Raw genomic sequence first — 15,715 nt, 5'->3', positions numbered from 1 at the left:
CACTAAAGTACTGTGTTCAAAAAAATCTTCTCTTTTTAATATTTTTATTTCTTAACAAAAAAAAAGGAAGCAAAAACATTAATTATCTGTCCATAAATTGATTAGTACTTGTTTCTTAATTGTATTATTTTTGGAGAACTAAATACATTTCTAGGGGAAAATAGTATACCAGTTGCAAGAAGGGACTTGCATATTATTGATAACATGGGAGAGAGCAGTTATTGCAATCAGTCAGATGAGTTCATTGGTAAGAATAATAATGTTTCATTTCATGTCTGCAAAGTCATTCACCTTTTTCCTGCCCACGTGTCTTGAATATCTGCCAAAAGGTGTAACCAAACTGTTTTGATTACCAATAAACTTACATGATCTAATTTCTCACTTCCCCTTGAGAATTTTATATTTGTGGAGCTAGAAAGAACAATTAACCTTATTAATTATTGCCCATGCTATGTGTAATCACATGCATTTTTTTTACTTAAATAAACTCAATTCAATAGCAATCCATCAGCTCCTATGCAGGTGTATCTTACATAGAGAAGAGAATATGGAGAACACTTTCAGCACACCACAATCTTACATTGATGAATTTAGCTCCATAGATTATTTACAGACATACTATGCTCCAGGGCAAGGAGCTCTTCTTGGAGAATGGACAAACTTTGCATTACGGAACCTTCATGAAACATTTGCTTTAGGTAAGGCATTGAGCAATGAATAACTGGGCATGTCTTATATTTATAGCCTAATCATTATTGAAACTGTATAATATTGCTTAAAAATGTATTAAATGTGCTGGAAGATAATTAATTCTAAATAAATAAATGGCTTTATTTCTGTTTAAATGCAAATAAAATAGCATTTTACAGAAATCTGTTTAAAATATAAAATAGGTGTCACCTGCAAGTTCAAAAAAGATGATGAGTTTATTAGTCTTCTAGGGTTTTTTAGCATCTTAGGAATTAGTTATTTTTAAATTGATATTTTATTATGCGTAAATGTTATTCAAGTTATTATTATTGTCATGCAATACTCTACATTATAATGCAGATATTTGGAATTACTAGAACATAATTATTTTAGTTATGAATATAGTGGTTATATTGTTAAACGAGGTACAATATTTGAGCAATGTTTTGTTCAAATGTTATTGCTCTAAATACATGTAAGGACAACTAAGGAGCTAGTTTGCGCTATGCAAACTAGCTGCTCTAAGTCAAATCTCTTTCTTAATCATTATTTATGTCAGGGTTTCCCAAACCCAGTCCTCAGGGCTCCCCAACAGTGCAGGTTTTCCATATCTCCTTGCTGGAGCACAGGTGTATTCATTACTGACTGACACATTGTAATAGATCCACAGGTGGCACTAATTATGTCACATGTGATCCAGAAAACCTGCACTGTTGGGGAGCCCTGAGGACTGGGTTTGGGAAACCCTGATTTAAGGTGTAAGGCAACTCTAATTTAGCAAGCTCTACATGTTCACAGAACTGCTTTCTGAACATCCCTCACCTTGTGAGTTTTTTTGTCACAAAGAAAACAAAGAAGAGTGAGAAAGAGTCAATATCTAGCAAAACAAATCCTCGTTGTCAGGTATATAAAGAATATATAAATAAGACACATTCCTGTAGAACAGACTAGCACTGTCCATGAAGAAAAATAAGTCTTTTATTATTCACAGAGAATCAGTTCCTGCTGCTATGCTCTATGTGAGTAGACCAATAAAGCCCAGGCCAAATGGTCAAGGTAGGCATCTGATTACTGGTAACAACAGCAACAGTGCAAAGGTGTTCTCAATGGAAGCATCACAACCAGATCCAATCACATAGATGTCAAAAGAGAAAATATCCAACATAACCAAAAGTATAGCAAAAGTAATGCATAAGTAAAAGAGGATAAGTTTAAGCCGATGAGCAGAGTAACAAAATAACACTCTAAGAGGCTATTTTTTGCAAATCGCTGATATTCAGCGACTTTGACAGCTAAATTTAAAACGCCAATGTATATAAAGGTAACATTTGCCTTAGAAGGGTCAAGCGGCATTGCACGGGTCAGATTTGCAATGTGTAGCAGTTTTTATATATTAGCAAATTATTTGGTAAATAGACCAAAAATACTATTTCGATAATAAGATCTGTTGCTTTGTCTTGTTGTCGTTATGTAGTGTTGCGGTGAGGTTTCCTTCCAGTAGTCAAACAATTTTTTATAACCAAAAAAATATGTTTTCAATATTTGTCGCTCTATTGCTTTAGCGCGTTGTTGCCATGTGGCCTAATAGATACCTTTTTCGATATGAAATAACTATGTAAGATATGGCAGCTTTGCCTTGAGAGCTGTGAAAGATATTCACCAACAAATAATATTCCAAGAGGTAATGCACTCAAATCAAGTCATCTTTAATCTTCATAGTCCATAAAAAGTAAAAATAAATCCATATATGTTCAATGAATATGAACAGACCAGCACATGCTTAGAAAAAAATATCAACGTATTTTATGGAGTATAAAATATGTTATAGAATCATAACTGATAACTAGGCCAAATGGGTAGAACTAAGAGCATTTGGCACATCCTGGTGTGATAGTACTTCAGCATTTCCATGTTCGCTGCCCTTTTTTTTGGAAATAGTAAAATTATACATTTACAAAGCCAGCCTCCTATGGTCCAGCTGAGCAAGCTGAGGGGATTATGGTCAGTAACAACCAAGAACTCCCAGCCATATAAGTAGGGTTGCAACTTTTTGAGTGCCCACACTATGGCCAAACGCTCTTTTTCAATGGTCGATTAGGAATTTTTTCCTAGCCATCTGTTTCAGTAACAAATATGCTTCAGTGTGTTCTTGACCATCCTTCCTGACCTGACTCAAAACTGCTCCCAATCCACAGCCCGATGTATCAGCTTGCACAATGAATCACCATCAGAAATTAGGAGCAGCTTGTACAGGAAACTTGGACAAAAACTCCTTCAGTTGACTGATGTCCTGTTCACATTCATCTGTGCATACTATATGTTGCATGAACTTCGTGATAGTCAGACTTGTTATTAGTTTGGCAATGGTACCATAGTGGGGCACCAAATTGTGGTATTATCCTGTAGTGCCAAGGAAAGCTCGCTCTTGTTTCTGGCTGGAGGGGTGATGCCAGGTTCAAATGACTTTCTACCTTGGCTGATTCTGCCTTCGCCCACCCTGTACCCTAGGTACTTTACCTTAGCCATTCCCCCTTGACACTTGTCAGGCTTGATTGAGTCTGGGATATTTTATACGTCTAAGCACCTGGATGACATGCATTTAATGATGTTTCCACATGTCCCTGAATATAGCAATGTCATCTAAATATGCTTGTGCGAGTTCTTGACATCTGTCTAACAGATCATCCACCACCCTCTGGAAGGTGGTTGAAGCATTCTTCAAAAAGAAAGGCATTACTTTAAATTCAAATTGTCCAAATGGTGTAATGAATGTGATCTCACCTGTGCCTCTTAGGTGAGGGGAATTTTACAGTAACTTTGCTAAGATCCAGAGTGGTCACATAGAGAGTGGCTCCCAGTCGGTCCAAGTGCTCATCTGCTCTGGGTATAGTGTGTACTTCAGATACCGTCACCTCGTTCAACCTCCTATAGTCCACTCAAAAGCAGGTGGTACCATCCATTTTGGGCACTAAGGCTATCCCAGCATTACAGGGGCTGCGGGATGGGGCAATGACGTCCATGGCTAGCATGTCATTTAGCTCTGACCGCATCATGGTGAGTACCTCCAGTGGCACCCAATACGCGGATTTCCACAGTGTCCGTGCATTTCAGGTATTGACATGATAAGAGACTAAATGAGTGGGACCTGGCTTTCTGGTAAATTAAGGTCGTTGCGTCACTTCTCTCATTTGGGTTGTTTCTGCAACTTTTCCTCTAGATGAACAGCCTCTGTCCCGACCTCACGACTGACATAAGCTTTTAATTGATTACTGTGGTTATTTATAGAGCAATTACCCGCTGTGTCTAATGTCACATCCCCCAGTCTCTGTGAAAGGGCCGGCCCATTTAGTTTGTAGCTTATGTTTAAACCAGCGCTAAACACAGATATATATACTAATGTAATAATAAAATACCACAATATTTATTCTAGATGGCAGATATGTAAGCAATCAGCAAATTGATAAATTAAAATTGCAATAAGCAAAACAAGGATTGAAAGTTGTAGAGATATAACACAGAAAAAGATAATAAAAATACAGATCAAAAAACAAAATAGGGCACAATACCAAAAATGTATACAATAATAAAGAAATAAAAAGCATTGAAATGGAAGTCAGAGGGTTCCCTTAAACAAAACCTTTCAGATAATTTTCACTCTTAAAACTACCTGCACATTCCAGGTATGAAAATTTAGATGAAAAAAGAAAAAGGAAAAAAGAAAAAAAATTGTAATAAAGTCTAGATTCCCAAATATATCGGCCACTATACTTGCTGTCGATGGTGGGGCTGAAGTCCCCTAAGTTCAGAGACAATAATAGAATAAGTCGGCTTTTCAATTTTCATACCTGGCATACTCAGGTAGTTTTAAGAGTGGACAATTATCATTCATCCTTAAGGTTTTGCTTGAGGGAACCCTCGGACTTCCATTTCAATGCTTATTAATTTTTTTATGATTGCATACATTTTTGGCATTATGCCCTATTATGTTTTTTGATCTGTATTTTTATTCTCTTTTTCTGTGTTATATCTCTACAACTTTCAATCATTGTTTTGCTTATTGCATTTTTTTTTAAATCAATTTGCTGCTTGCAGCTACTTGCTTACATATCTGCCATCTAGAATAAATATTGTGGTATTTTATTATTACATTAGTATATAAATCTGTGTTTAGCGCTGGTTAATATCTTTAACTTCTATATTCCAGGCAGGTTAGGTTTTATTCCAAATGTTTCCCACATGATTTGCATGAGTTCATCCTGGAATTGCATTCCTTGATCACTGACAAACTCCTGCAAAAATCCTACCCGGCTGAAAATGTCTATTAGAGCCTGAACTATGTGTTTTACTTCGATGGAGTTTAGAGCCATACTCGGGATACTGGGTTCTGTAATCAACCATGGTTAGAATAAGTTGCTTCATGGAATGGCTAAGTTTTTTAAGGGGACCTGCAATGTCCATGTCTACTCTCTGGTATGGGTCCCCCATTGATAGGCATAGACATAAACAGGACTTTGCTAACTTTGCATTAGTTGAGACATCCTGGTACAAGCCTGGCCAGTACAAGCTGCCTAATAAATGGACTCTGGTTTTCTCAACACCTAGATGTCGAGCTACATGTCATGAGCTAGCACCAGTAACTGGGACCTGTACTTGAGGGTCACCACTAACTGCTTGTGAGGCTCACCTACCGCACTTACAAATTATTTCCCATACTACCTAAGGAATGGATGCTATTCTTAATTGACATTGCTGGCCACAGGCATCTGTGTATAGTTTCTCTGCATATCCTGGTCTGAATCTCGTATCCATTCCTCCAGCACTATGTGATCCCACTGTAGCTGTCACCAAATGTGAGGATCGCATGTCCTAGTGGGTTCTTTGAAATCATCTAGGCAGATTGCTGCAACCCAATTTCAGTTTATTCCGTAGATGGCAATATAGACATGTGGATATACAATCACCAGACAGATGTGATTATTTTCAGGTACATTATACACATGTTAGGGAAGCGTAGTTCCTAGTCAGCACTCCATGAACAACCTCTTCAGTATTTCCAAACACAGGTTATACTCCCCTTAAATATTCCCACACTGGAGGAGCTGGTGGTGGGTGGATTAGGTGTGGTAGCCAGATTGTGATTGGTGGGAAATCGATAAAACATAACCCTGAGTGCCCTTCCCATGGTGGGTTTGAACAGCTGGCTCACTGTGGAGAAGCTGCAGAGGAGTTTAATCCAGAGTAGTAGTATACAATGACCTTGTGGGCTTAACATGAAAAATTTGATAGTATTATTTCTGCACAAGGTAATTGTTTAACCCAGACATCTCTTATCCTGGATTAAACACTCCACCTGGCGAAATTTAAGACTATCTTGTCTATCATAAATATGCATGGCAAACAATAACATATGTCAACCAAATGCATAGAAACAACAAATGACAATAAACTGTAAGGCAGCAAGATGATAACAGTTCAAAATACACAGAAAGGAGAAATGGATCGCAAGTGTCTCTATGCTTTAATGACTCAAATCCAATATTGCACAGTGTGATTGCACAATACAGTACATACAATGCAATTTTATAAATTATCTTACTTACAAACGCATGTTCTGTCATGCACACGTATCAGTCATCATTATCAGTCTGCACTTACACCTGCCCTGTAGCTGAGGCAAGTGATACGGCTAAAAAACAAGTACCTCAGAGATGCCCAGAGCTTGAATCAGATGAAAGAGCATACGCTTGAACTTGACATTCCCTTACTGTACATTGCCTATGTATGTCCATCCCTTTCTGCCCATGTTCCACCCTTCATGCTGTAGACAGTTGAAAGTGTCATTTGCTTTTGGACATTAATTGGATGCAATTGCAGGCACTGGCGTAAAGTCTGTTTCTGAGCATGCAAAAAGCAATTTCACACAAGATGCAGCACACAACTGGACTTGCGTCCGTAAATTAATCAGGCCCATGATGAATTGGGGATAATAATCGAAGACTTTAATCTTAAATTTAAATTATGTTTCATTCCTAAGGTCGTGTTGAAGGAGACATACTAATCGAGATTGGTGCTGGGCCAACAATTTACAACCTACTGTCTGCTTGTGAAGTGTTCAACAATATAATCACCTCTGATTTTCTTGAGCAAAATCGCATACAACTGCAGAAATGGCTGAGGAAGGACCCAGATGCTTTTAACTGGAGTCATATTGTCAAATTTGTGTGTGAGCTGGAAGCTAATAGGTAATTTATGAAATTGAAAATAATACAAACATTAAAGGGTTAAGTATAAACTTACTAAATTATATTGATAATAGAAACATAAATACTTACAGTTGGATTATTAAGACCACAATTGTAAAAATCTTAAAGACACTTTAACCAAATGCAATTTTAAAGGGGAAGTCCACATTCAGCCATCAAATTATGGACAAACAGGACCCAATCCACAAGTATAGAAGTTGGGTTTACTTTATCATCATAATCTTTGCTGATTTGTATGGCACCACAGACTTCATACTGCCTGACATAACTGACATCAATGACATACATGAAAATAGCATAATAACAAGTACATGGGTGCAACCGAGCAGAATAATAAATGCATGGATTAAATTAACAGAACAAATAAAATGTCATAGAGAAAAAATTCAGTATCCAACATGACAAAGGACACATCAAGCACAAAAAGGGACAAAAAGGTAGATGGATGAAAGACAGACAAGAGACGCAAGGTAGAGGTACATAGTGGTGGAGCAGTAGTAAGTGTACTAAGTGTAAAGTCCATGATGGCTCTATGACCTAATGGGGTGTCCAGGCACAGAGAAGTTTAGAAATGTAGTAAAACAGATCCTTGTACACAAAGTATGGATGAACATAAAACCTGTGTTTTTTTAATTATTTTATGAAATAGCCTAGTGCATGTGGACCTTAAGATGTTAATCATCAAATGCCCTGAGTCAGGAACTAGCACAGTACCTTCATCCAGAGTCGTATTATTGTGTGTGTGTTTGTGTGGGGGGGGAGGGGGGGCAGGAGGTATGTACCCTGGGATCCTCTCTCTCAGGAGGCCCCTAGTACCTAACACACAATGCTCAAGATTGTTATGTAAAGACAGGCAGCTCCAAAATGCAGTGCTCCCAGAGGAAGTGTTTTCTTGTCTGAGGAGAAAGGAGTGCACATCATAGCAGCATAACTACAGAGCTACAGTTAATTAAGAGGGCAATGGGAGAGGCATGCAGAATTCGGCAATGGGAGAGGCATGGAGGGGCCAACAAAGAGAGAGCCATGGGGAGGCAGCAATGATAGGGGCATGGAGGTGGCTACAAAAATAGAGACATAGAGGGGGCAGCATTTAGAGAGCCTTGAATGGGGTAGCATGTGAGAGTGGCATGTAAGGGGCAGCCAAGAGAGAGACATGATAAGGGCAGCAAAGATAGAAACATGAAACGGGCTGCAGTGAGAGAGACATGGAGCGGGCTGCAATGAGAGAGACATGGTGGAAGCAGCAATGAGATTGACATGGAAGGGGCAGCTTTGAGAAAGACATGCAGGGAGCAGATAAAAGATAGAAGCATGGAGGGGGCATCAATGAGAACAACTTAAAGGGGGCAATAATAAGAGTTGCATGGTGGGACAGCAATGAGAGGCATAAGGGACAAGTAATGATAGATAAATTGAGAGGCAACAATGAAAGATATATGGTGGAGGCATCAAACAGAAAGAAATGGGTAGGGCAGCAAAGAGGGAGAGATGGTGCAGGCTGCAATGAGAGTTACCTGGATGGGTCAACAATGAGAGTGGCATGGGGATACATCAATTAAAGTAACAAGGAGAGAGGCAGTAATGAGAGAGGCATGGAGGGGCAGCAAAGAGACATATATGAAGGGGGCAGCAATTGGAGAGGCATGGTGGGGACAGCAATTAGAGGCCTGGAGGGGCAGCAATGAGAGAGACATGGAGGAGGCTGCAATGAGAGAGGCATGGAGGGGCAAAGAGAGAGAGAGACATTGAGTTTTGATGGTGAAATCAATGGGCCAGCAATGAAATATGGTGGGGGCAGCAAAGGTGGAGACATGGAGGGAGCAGCAATGAGAGAGACATGGAGGGGGTTGAAATGAGAGAGCCATGGAGGGGGCAGCAATGAAAGATATTTGGTGGGGACAGAAGTGAGAAAGCTATGCTGGGGCAGTAAAGAGAGAGACATGGTTGGAACAGTAAAGAGAGATAAGGAGCAGCATGCAATAAATAAAGGTAAGTTCGCATGTGTGCTTTTTCAAGGAAAAAGCACACATGCGAAACGCGCGTCGGCGTTCGCTGTGTTTCTCATGCCCTGCTGATTATACAACTTATCTTTATTTAGCCAGATAGTTTCACTCCAAATAGACTTAGCTAGAATAGGTAGCTTTGTAGTTGTATCACGTTAGTCACTATTGATCCTCAGATGTTACTCAGATACTTTTTACAGACATCTACGGATAGCTACCTTATGGCATTATCAATCTAATTGTTCTATATCGACACAGCTTTACTACGCTGACCCTAAGATACTATACAAATACCATCAACTCGCTATAGATATTACTATCAGACAATGGTCAGCCACTTGATGGCATTATTATATGCTAACTAATCACGCTATCTGTACTTCAGTGATACAGTGATATTAGAGGATCCTATATAGGATCAATATCCCAATCAACTATCTGACAATACTACACCTTAGTTTGGACTCATTGGCTATAGGAGTGGTATAGATGTGTGTCAACAACATAAGACATACTACCAATTGACATTGTTCCAGTTTTATCACTGCCTGGATATTCTAGACAGAGATATTGAAATATACCCAGTATATTGATTTCCTATTCCATATACATGCTATCAGGCATTAGTATATTCTAATATTTTTAGCAAACGAGTCAACAAGGTGTAATGTAATCAGCATAATAATTAAAATATCAACACACAAATAATAACATTATGTCAACTAAATTTTGTATTATGGCATGAGAACACAGCGATTTTGCAGTTTAAATCTGCATTTTATTTTTCACTCAGCACTGGTTTTATACTTTCGCAAGTTGTACCGATATCTTTTAATGCATATCAATAAAAATAAGTTATTTTAATTAAATACCCCGGAGTGCCTCTACATATACTCTCTTTTCCTTGGCTCTTATTCTAATATATAAGTATAAGGGAGCACCCTCCAGTTATAACATTATAATATATTAAAAATAATCTGGAATAAGAATATTGGGGTTAAGTACTAAGCCTACTATTTCTTCATTTAGTGCGGTAACCCCCATTTCTATTACCCATACTAAATACTATACCTAACAGCCAATAGTATGGTAATCAAAATAATACAACTTTAGGTAAAGCTGACTTTCAGATTTTATCTGGATCTTGAGTTTAAAAAGATTAAAGACCTTTATAGTAAATTAATATGATGCTATTTGTTGCTATAGGTACCAGTAGATTGGAGAAAGAAAAATATTTCATGTTAACTTTCTTGACAGTGACAACTGGGAGGTAAAAGAAGAAAAGCTGCGGAGAAAAGTGACAAAAGTTCTAAAATGTGATGCACTGAAGAAAAATCCATTTGACCCTTTGGTTATTCCAGCAGCTGATTGCCTGACTAGCTGCCTCTGTTTAGAAGCACCCTGTAAAGACCTGGACTCCTTCTGTGATACACTGAAAAATTTTAAGAAATTGCTTAAGCCAGGTGGTCATATCATTCTTCAGAATGTTCTTAACTGCACATTCTACTATGTTGGCCAGAAAATGTTTACCTATTTGTCCTTAACTAAGCAGGACCTGGAAAATGCATTTAAAGAGGCTGGTTATAAAATTGAGGAAATAAAGGTGGTTCCACGTAAGGATAAATCAAGGATGGACGTCAGTGATTATGACAGTTTTTACTATGTCCATGCCCGTAAACCACTTACCTAGTATCCTTAATCAACACTAAGGGAGAGATTCAATTGCCAGTGATGTGGCTCACGAACATCACGTTGCTCACATTGTTGGCAATTACGATAGAATTTTCCGCTCATTTTCCCTCGCACCTCTATGGGGTGCGAGGAAAAATGAGCAGAGATTTGTGTCAAATCTTAGTCATTCAGGAGACATTTTGCGGCTAATTAAATCTTCCCCATAGGGGTAAATTTACTAAAAAGCGTGCTTGGTGGTGGTTTAGTACTCCAAACTGCAACATTTACTAGAGGGCAATTTGAGGTTGTGATGTTAAATGCCTGGAGATGTTTTGCAGATTTAAAACAGTTAAACCATCAGTGGTTTAGTGAAACAGATGGCGTTTTAGCCAAACTGCCAGGAAAAAGATAGGGTTTTCTATTTCTGCTCCTGATTGGCTTGATAGCTCTTGCCATTCAGAACATAAGAGGAGGCATTATTGCCATAAATTATGTCTGCAATCATTATCGATTAAGAGGAAAAAAAATAATTTATAATTAACTTCTGTGGGCAAATCTTATTTTTCATTAAGGGGACAATATTATTGTATTATTATTATATCATGTGGGAACTATGTAGTTACACATGTGTGCATCATAAAAATGATTGCCCCCATTAGCAATCACATAATATTCGCAAGTCAATATAATTATATATTTATATTTTCCTCATAATATAACACAATAATATTGTACCCATAATATAATAAAAATTTTAATTTCTCTGCATAAATTTATTAGAAATTCATTTTGCCTCTTAATCAATAAATAATTATTGCCTCAAAATTAATATGTCGATAGTGCCTCCTCTTATGTTCTGAAGGCAAGATAGCTCAAACCATATACAGTTTGAACAATCTTGCCTCTCTCAACCAACTCTTTTGTTTTGGCCTTTTAGATGGCGGTCTTGCAGCCGTTTCGCAAAATCCTTAAAGCTTAGTAGGACTCGGCTTTTGTATGTTCATCATTGTTAAAATTGGGATGGCGGTCTAAAACGTGTTGTTTTAAAATGATCATTCTGCCCGTTTTAATGGCGGTTTAGCCTTTAGTAAATCCGGCAGTTTTAAAACCACCGGAAAAATAAATCTAGCCCTAAAGGTTATGCTGATAATTTTGCAGCTGCTGAATTCATCAATTGCTGAGTTTATTTTTATTAATGTTTTTTTCTATAGCCCAAAATTTCTATTATAAAAACTGAGTATATTTTCTTAATATTTTTAGTTTAGGGGCTGATTTAATTACAATTTCATTTCTGAATGTGTATGTAACTCTGTATGCAGAAGTAGATGCATCTCTCTGTTGTCCTTCTCAGCGGTTTGCTGTCATTTTTAAAATTAAAATTTTATTAAAGACAAAGCCCATTGGGTTTTGTCTTCAATAAAATTGCCGTTTTAAGAATATGACGCCAAACTGCAGAGAATCTGAGGTTTGTCAAAACCACCACTTATATACCCCTTAGAGAGGAGGGACTGGATTGGGGAAGGGTGGGATAGCGTAGATCAAGTAAAGTATAGATGTTTTGTGCACCTTACTTACTATATAGGAGTAGAAGCAGCCACAGACATGCAGATATGTCAAGAGGCCTATTTGCTGCACCTGCTTCACCTCTGGTGTAAGATTCCCATCATCAACACACATCAACACGGACCTTGCAATTAAGTTTAAAAAAAAATAATAATAATTGATAGAGGAAAAATGCATATACTGTTTATAGGCAAAATGGGGGACATAAAAAAAAATCATGAGGTTCACCTAAAAACGCTGATATCAGAAATAGGCTATACCAGCCAGGTCTGGTGGCACTATAGCAGGGAAATTGTCAGCGTGAAGTGCCATTGCAATAGAGAACACCAGTCCTAGGCTGTTTAGCAACACACACATTGACTATCATGTCATCCCTCCTGCGCAATATGTTAATACTGTTAATTAGGCTTTTAGCATATCATTAATTTTATGGTTTTCCTGCTCTTCTATGCATTGCTTGTGTATTACGCAGCCTCACAGGAATGTGGGTATTTGGGTACTTTCTTTGGAGGCAATATATGTGTCTAACGATAAATGAGGCCCTTGGCATGCAAAGAAAAAAAACAGCCACAAATTACTGATTGAATATACTGCAGTGTGCCTAAATTTCCATCAGAGCTTTAATCTATGCGTTTATTGAGCAAGATGGCAACATTTGAAGATGTTTGCACAGGCAGAGGATAGGGCTGGGCAAAGTAATGGAATTGCTAGTGAAAAAGGTGCACCAGTGCATTTTGTTTTGCAGAGTAATGTTTAGTTTAAAATACAAAAAGACAGGGGGCGCCAAACCTAGTGTATTAAAAGTGATAGGCAATATAGAAATATCTCCACAGATAAGAAATCCCCGTACCGGATGTAAAAATTAATAGAGCCAATGTAAAGATCTAGCTGACCGTACTAGGGATCCACCTCAGGTCTGGATATCAGGAAAACCCTCCGATCATGAACCGAGTAGTATAGGATGAGCTGCGGACTCAAATATAACCACAATAGTGTAATACTATACAGAAAGAGACCCATGGCTCCGGTCTCTTTCTGTATAGTATTACACTATTGTGGTTATATTTGAGTCCGCAAAAGAGTTAATTTGAAAAACAGATGTTTCTAAACAGCATGAGATGATATACAGTTCAACGCAATGATGATAAATAAGAACACTAGGATCCAATAGAGCACCACACAGCAGATGAATGTGAATCACTGGTACAGCTTACAGTCCAAACAGAGTAGTATAAAGAACTAGCTGATCCGAGAGTAGAGATGACTCAACATAGCAGGTGGTACTGGAAACACTGTGATTCTTATAAGCAAAGCAGCAAGCGTTAAACATCACCCAAGGACTTGGATGAACACTGACACGTGCAGTAGAATGTTGCCTAGAAGTAGCAGAGACGTGAGTAGTATCTGAACCATGCGTGGAACTACAGATAGCAGGATTCATTGTAACTGCAATGGTAAGTTTGCTGTAGTATGAAGCAACTGAGCAGAGACACGTAACTTGAGCCCAAGTACTAGCCGCCGGTACAACAAGTAGTTCACAATAACAGTCCAGTAAACAGGTAACAGCAGAGTAAGGATAACCCGTATCAGATGTGGAACTACAGGTGACAGGAAACTTAATAGTAGCTCTAACAGCGAGATGCAGCAATCTTAGCCAGCCAGACGTAAAGGTGAACCAATAGATAAGGCACAGGTTTAGCAACAACTCACGATACTCATTCAGCGTGCAGATGAATAGCGGAGAGGAGTTCTGGCTTGCAGGTGAGGAGTTTGCAGCTTGCAGATGAACAGCGGTGAGGAGTTACAACTTGCAGGTGAACAGTGGTGAGGAGTTTGCAGCTTGCAGGTGAACAGCGGTGAGAAGTTTGCAGCTTGCAGGTGAACAGCGGTAAGGAATATAGTCCAGCGAGCAGGTAACGGACACACGGAAGGAAAAGGTACACAGCCAGATCCAAATGCAACCAGAGTAACACGAAGAACAGACAATGAGCCCATAACCATGGGAGGTTAATATAGTGCTCCAGGACCAATGAGGATTAGGAGGAGGTCCAGATCACAGTAGCCAGGAACACCTGTGAAAGTAATGTCTCTGAGGCAAAAGCAAGCAGGATCATGGTTCTTAAAGGGAAAGTCACAGCGCCGGCACCTAACTATGGGACCGGCGTGTTACACCAAGGCACAGATTTAGTGACTAGAGTCAAGACCACCTAAGATTCCACAATACCTCTTAAACCTGAAGCAGAATTAGGAATTTTTCCAACGATTCAACGTCTGTTGGAGCAGAACATTTTGTTAAGAATTAATAGTATTTGCAATTCTCCAATTTTCCCAATTAAGGTGCGCGTTGGGCAGAGTTTTAGGCTTGTACATGATTTATGAGCTAAAAATAAAGTTAATTTTCACCCCTTTCATTTTAACATGGTTTTGTCCAGGAGACTTAAATAAGAAATTTCTTGCCTAAGTTCCTTAATGAATCAGGCCCAATATCCTTATTACTATTGCCATTACTACAGGCATGATTTGTTTTGTGATTGTTGCTCCTTATATTATTTTTGGACATTTCTTTACTGAGGATTTGATGGTAAGATCTGGTAGTGGTTTTGAGAAAATGATGGTATATAGTCGTAAAAATGTAGAATCAGAACTGTCTTCATCAATCATTCTACTCACAACTATTAAAGTTATTAGTGTATTCTAATGCAATCAATACTTGTACACCAGTCGATTCACTAATAAGTTGTGATACTGGATGTTTTTCACTCTTTTCATCACTTTTTTTCTTTCTTATTACTGAATTATCTGTTAAATACGTTTGCTGTACAATTACCTTTATATCATTATGTGTAAATACATTAACAGCTGGAATTACCTTACCTAAATAACATATCCCACCTGAATTTAGTGGTAACCACTTATATGCCTTACTTCCGCATATGTAATATATATTATCCGTTAGAATATATGGTATTGCTACATGTAATATATTGGTGCAGAGAATATCTATACATTTTCCATACTTATTATTCTCTACTTGCTCTTACAATCATCATCTTGTAAAGTTATATTACAATACTTTGATGCTACTGTTCCCAAAGATCTCTTTGGTCCAACATATCTGAATTTTGAGTTTTCAAATGCAGATCTTTTCCCAATTTTAATTAAATGTTTACTTGTCTCCTCTATACGTCTATTAAAAGTGGTTACCACTCATCCAAACAATATCCCAATATTTAATCTCTTGTGTACTTGTAAAATTTATACATATCACACTTTCAGTCAATACATGTGGCAATAATTTTAAGTAAGGAGGTTGTGTTTTATTATATTTCCCAACTATTGGTCTTCCTTGTGGCCAATTATGCATCTCTGTAAAATTTAAAGGTATTGGCAACAATCCAACATTTTGGTGTTCATGTGGTGTATGTGTACACATCCAACAATTAGTTTGTTTAATTGCTTGTCCTATCATGCCATGATTCAATTCTATAGGATATTAATTTAAAAATGTTCTGAGTCCGCCTGACA

The 15,715-nt window shown here is 38.0% G+C and overlaps 1 protein-coding gene across 2 annotated transcripts; it reads left to right on the top strand.

Annotated features, from left to right (window-relative positions):
- The first annotated feature begins 402 nt into the window (after nt 1–402).
- On the top strand, nt 403–15,491 carry LOC142107614 (nicotinamide N-methyltransferase-like). Of its 2 annotated transcripts, XR_012679987.1 has the most exons (4): nt 403–698; nt 6,725–6,932; nt 10,214–13,958; nt 13,989–15,491. XR_012679987.1 is itself a non-coding variant. In XM_075191143.1 (3 exons), the coding sequence occupies exons 1-3, from the start codon at nt 452–454 to the stop codon at nt 10,644–10,646; spliced, it is 888 nt and encodes a 295-aa protein (XP_075047244.1). In that variant the 5' UTR covers nt 403–451; the 3' UTR covers nt 10,647–15,491. The 2 variants fall into 2 exon arrangements, 1 of the variants encoding a protein (XP_075047244.1); XM_075191143.1 differs by having other exon boundaries at nt 10,214–15,491.
- The last annotated feature ends 224 nt before the right edge of the window (nt 15,492–15,715 follow it).

This window comes from Mixophyes fleayi, chromosome 11 (assembly GCF_038048845.1).
Source record: "Mixophyes fleayi isolate aMixFle1 chromosome 11, aMixFle1.hap1, whole genome shotgun sequence".
Classification (NCBI taxonomy): domain Eukaryota; kingdom Metazoa; phylum Chordata; class Amphibia; order Anura; family Limnodynastidae; genus Mixophyes; species Mixophyes fleayi.
The sequence above is the reverse complement of the archived record's forward strand: the minus strand, read 5'-3'. Positions and strand labels throughout refer to the sequence as shown.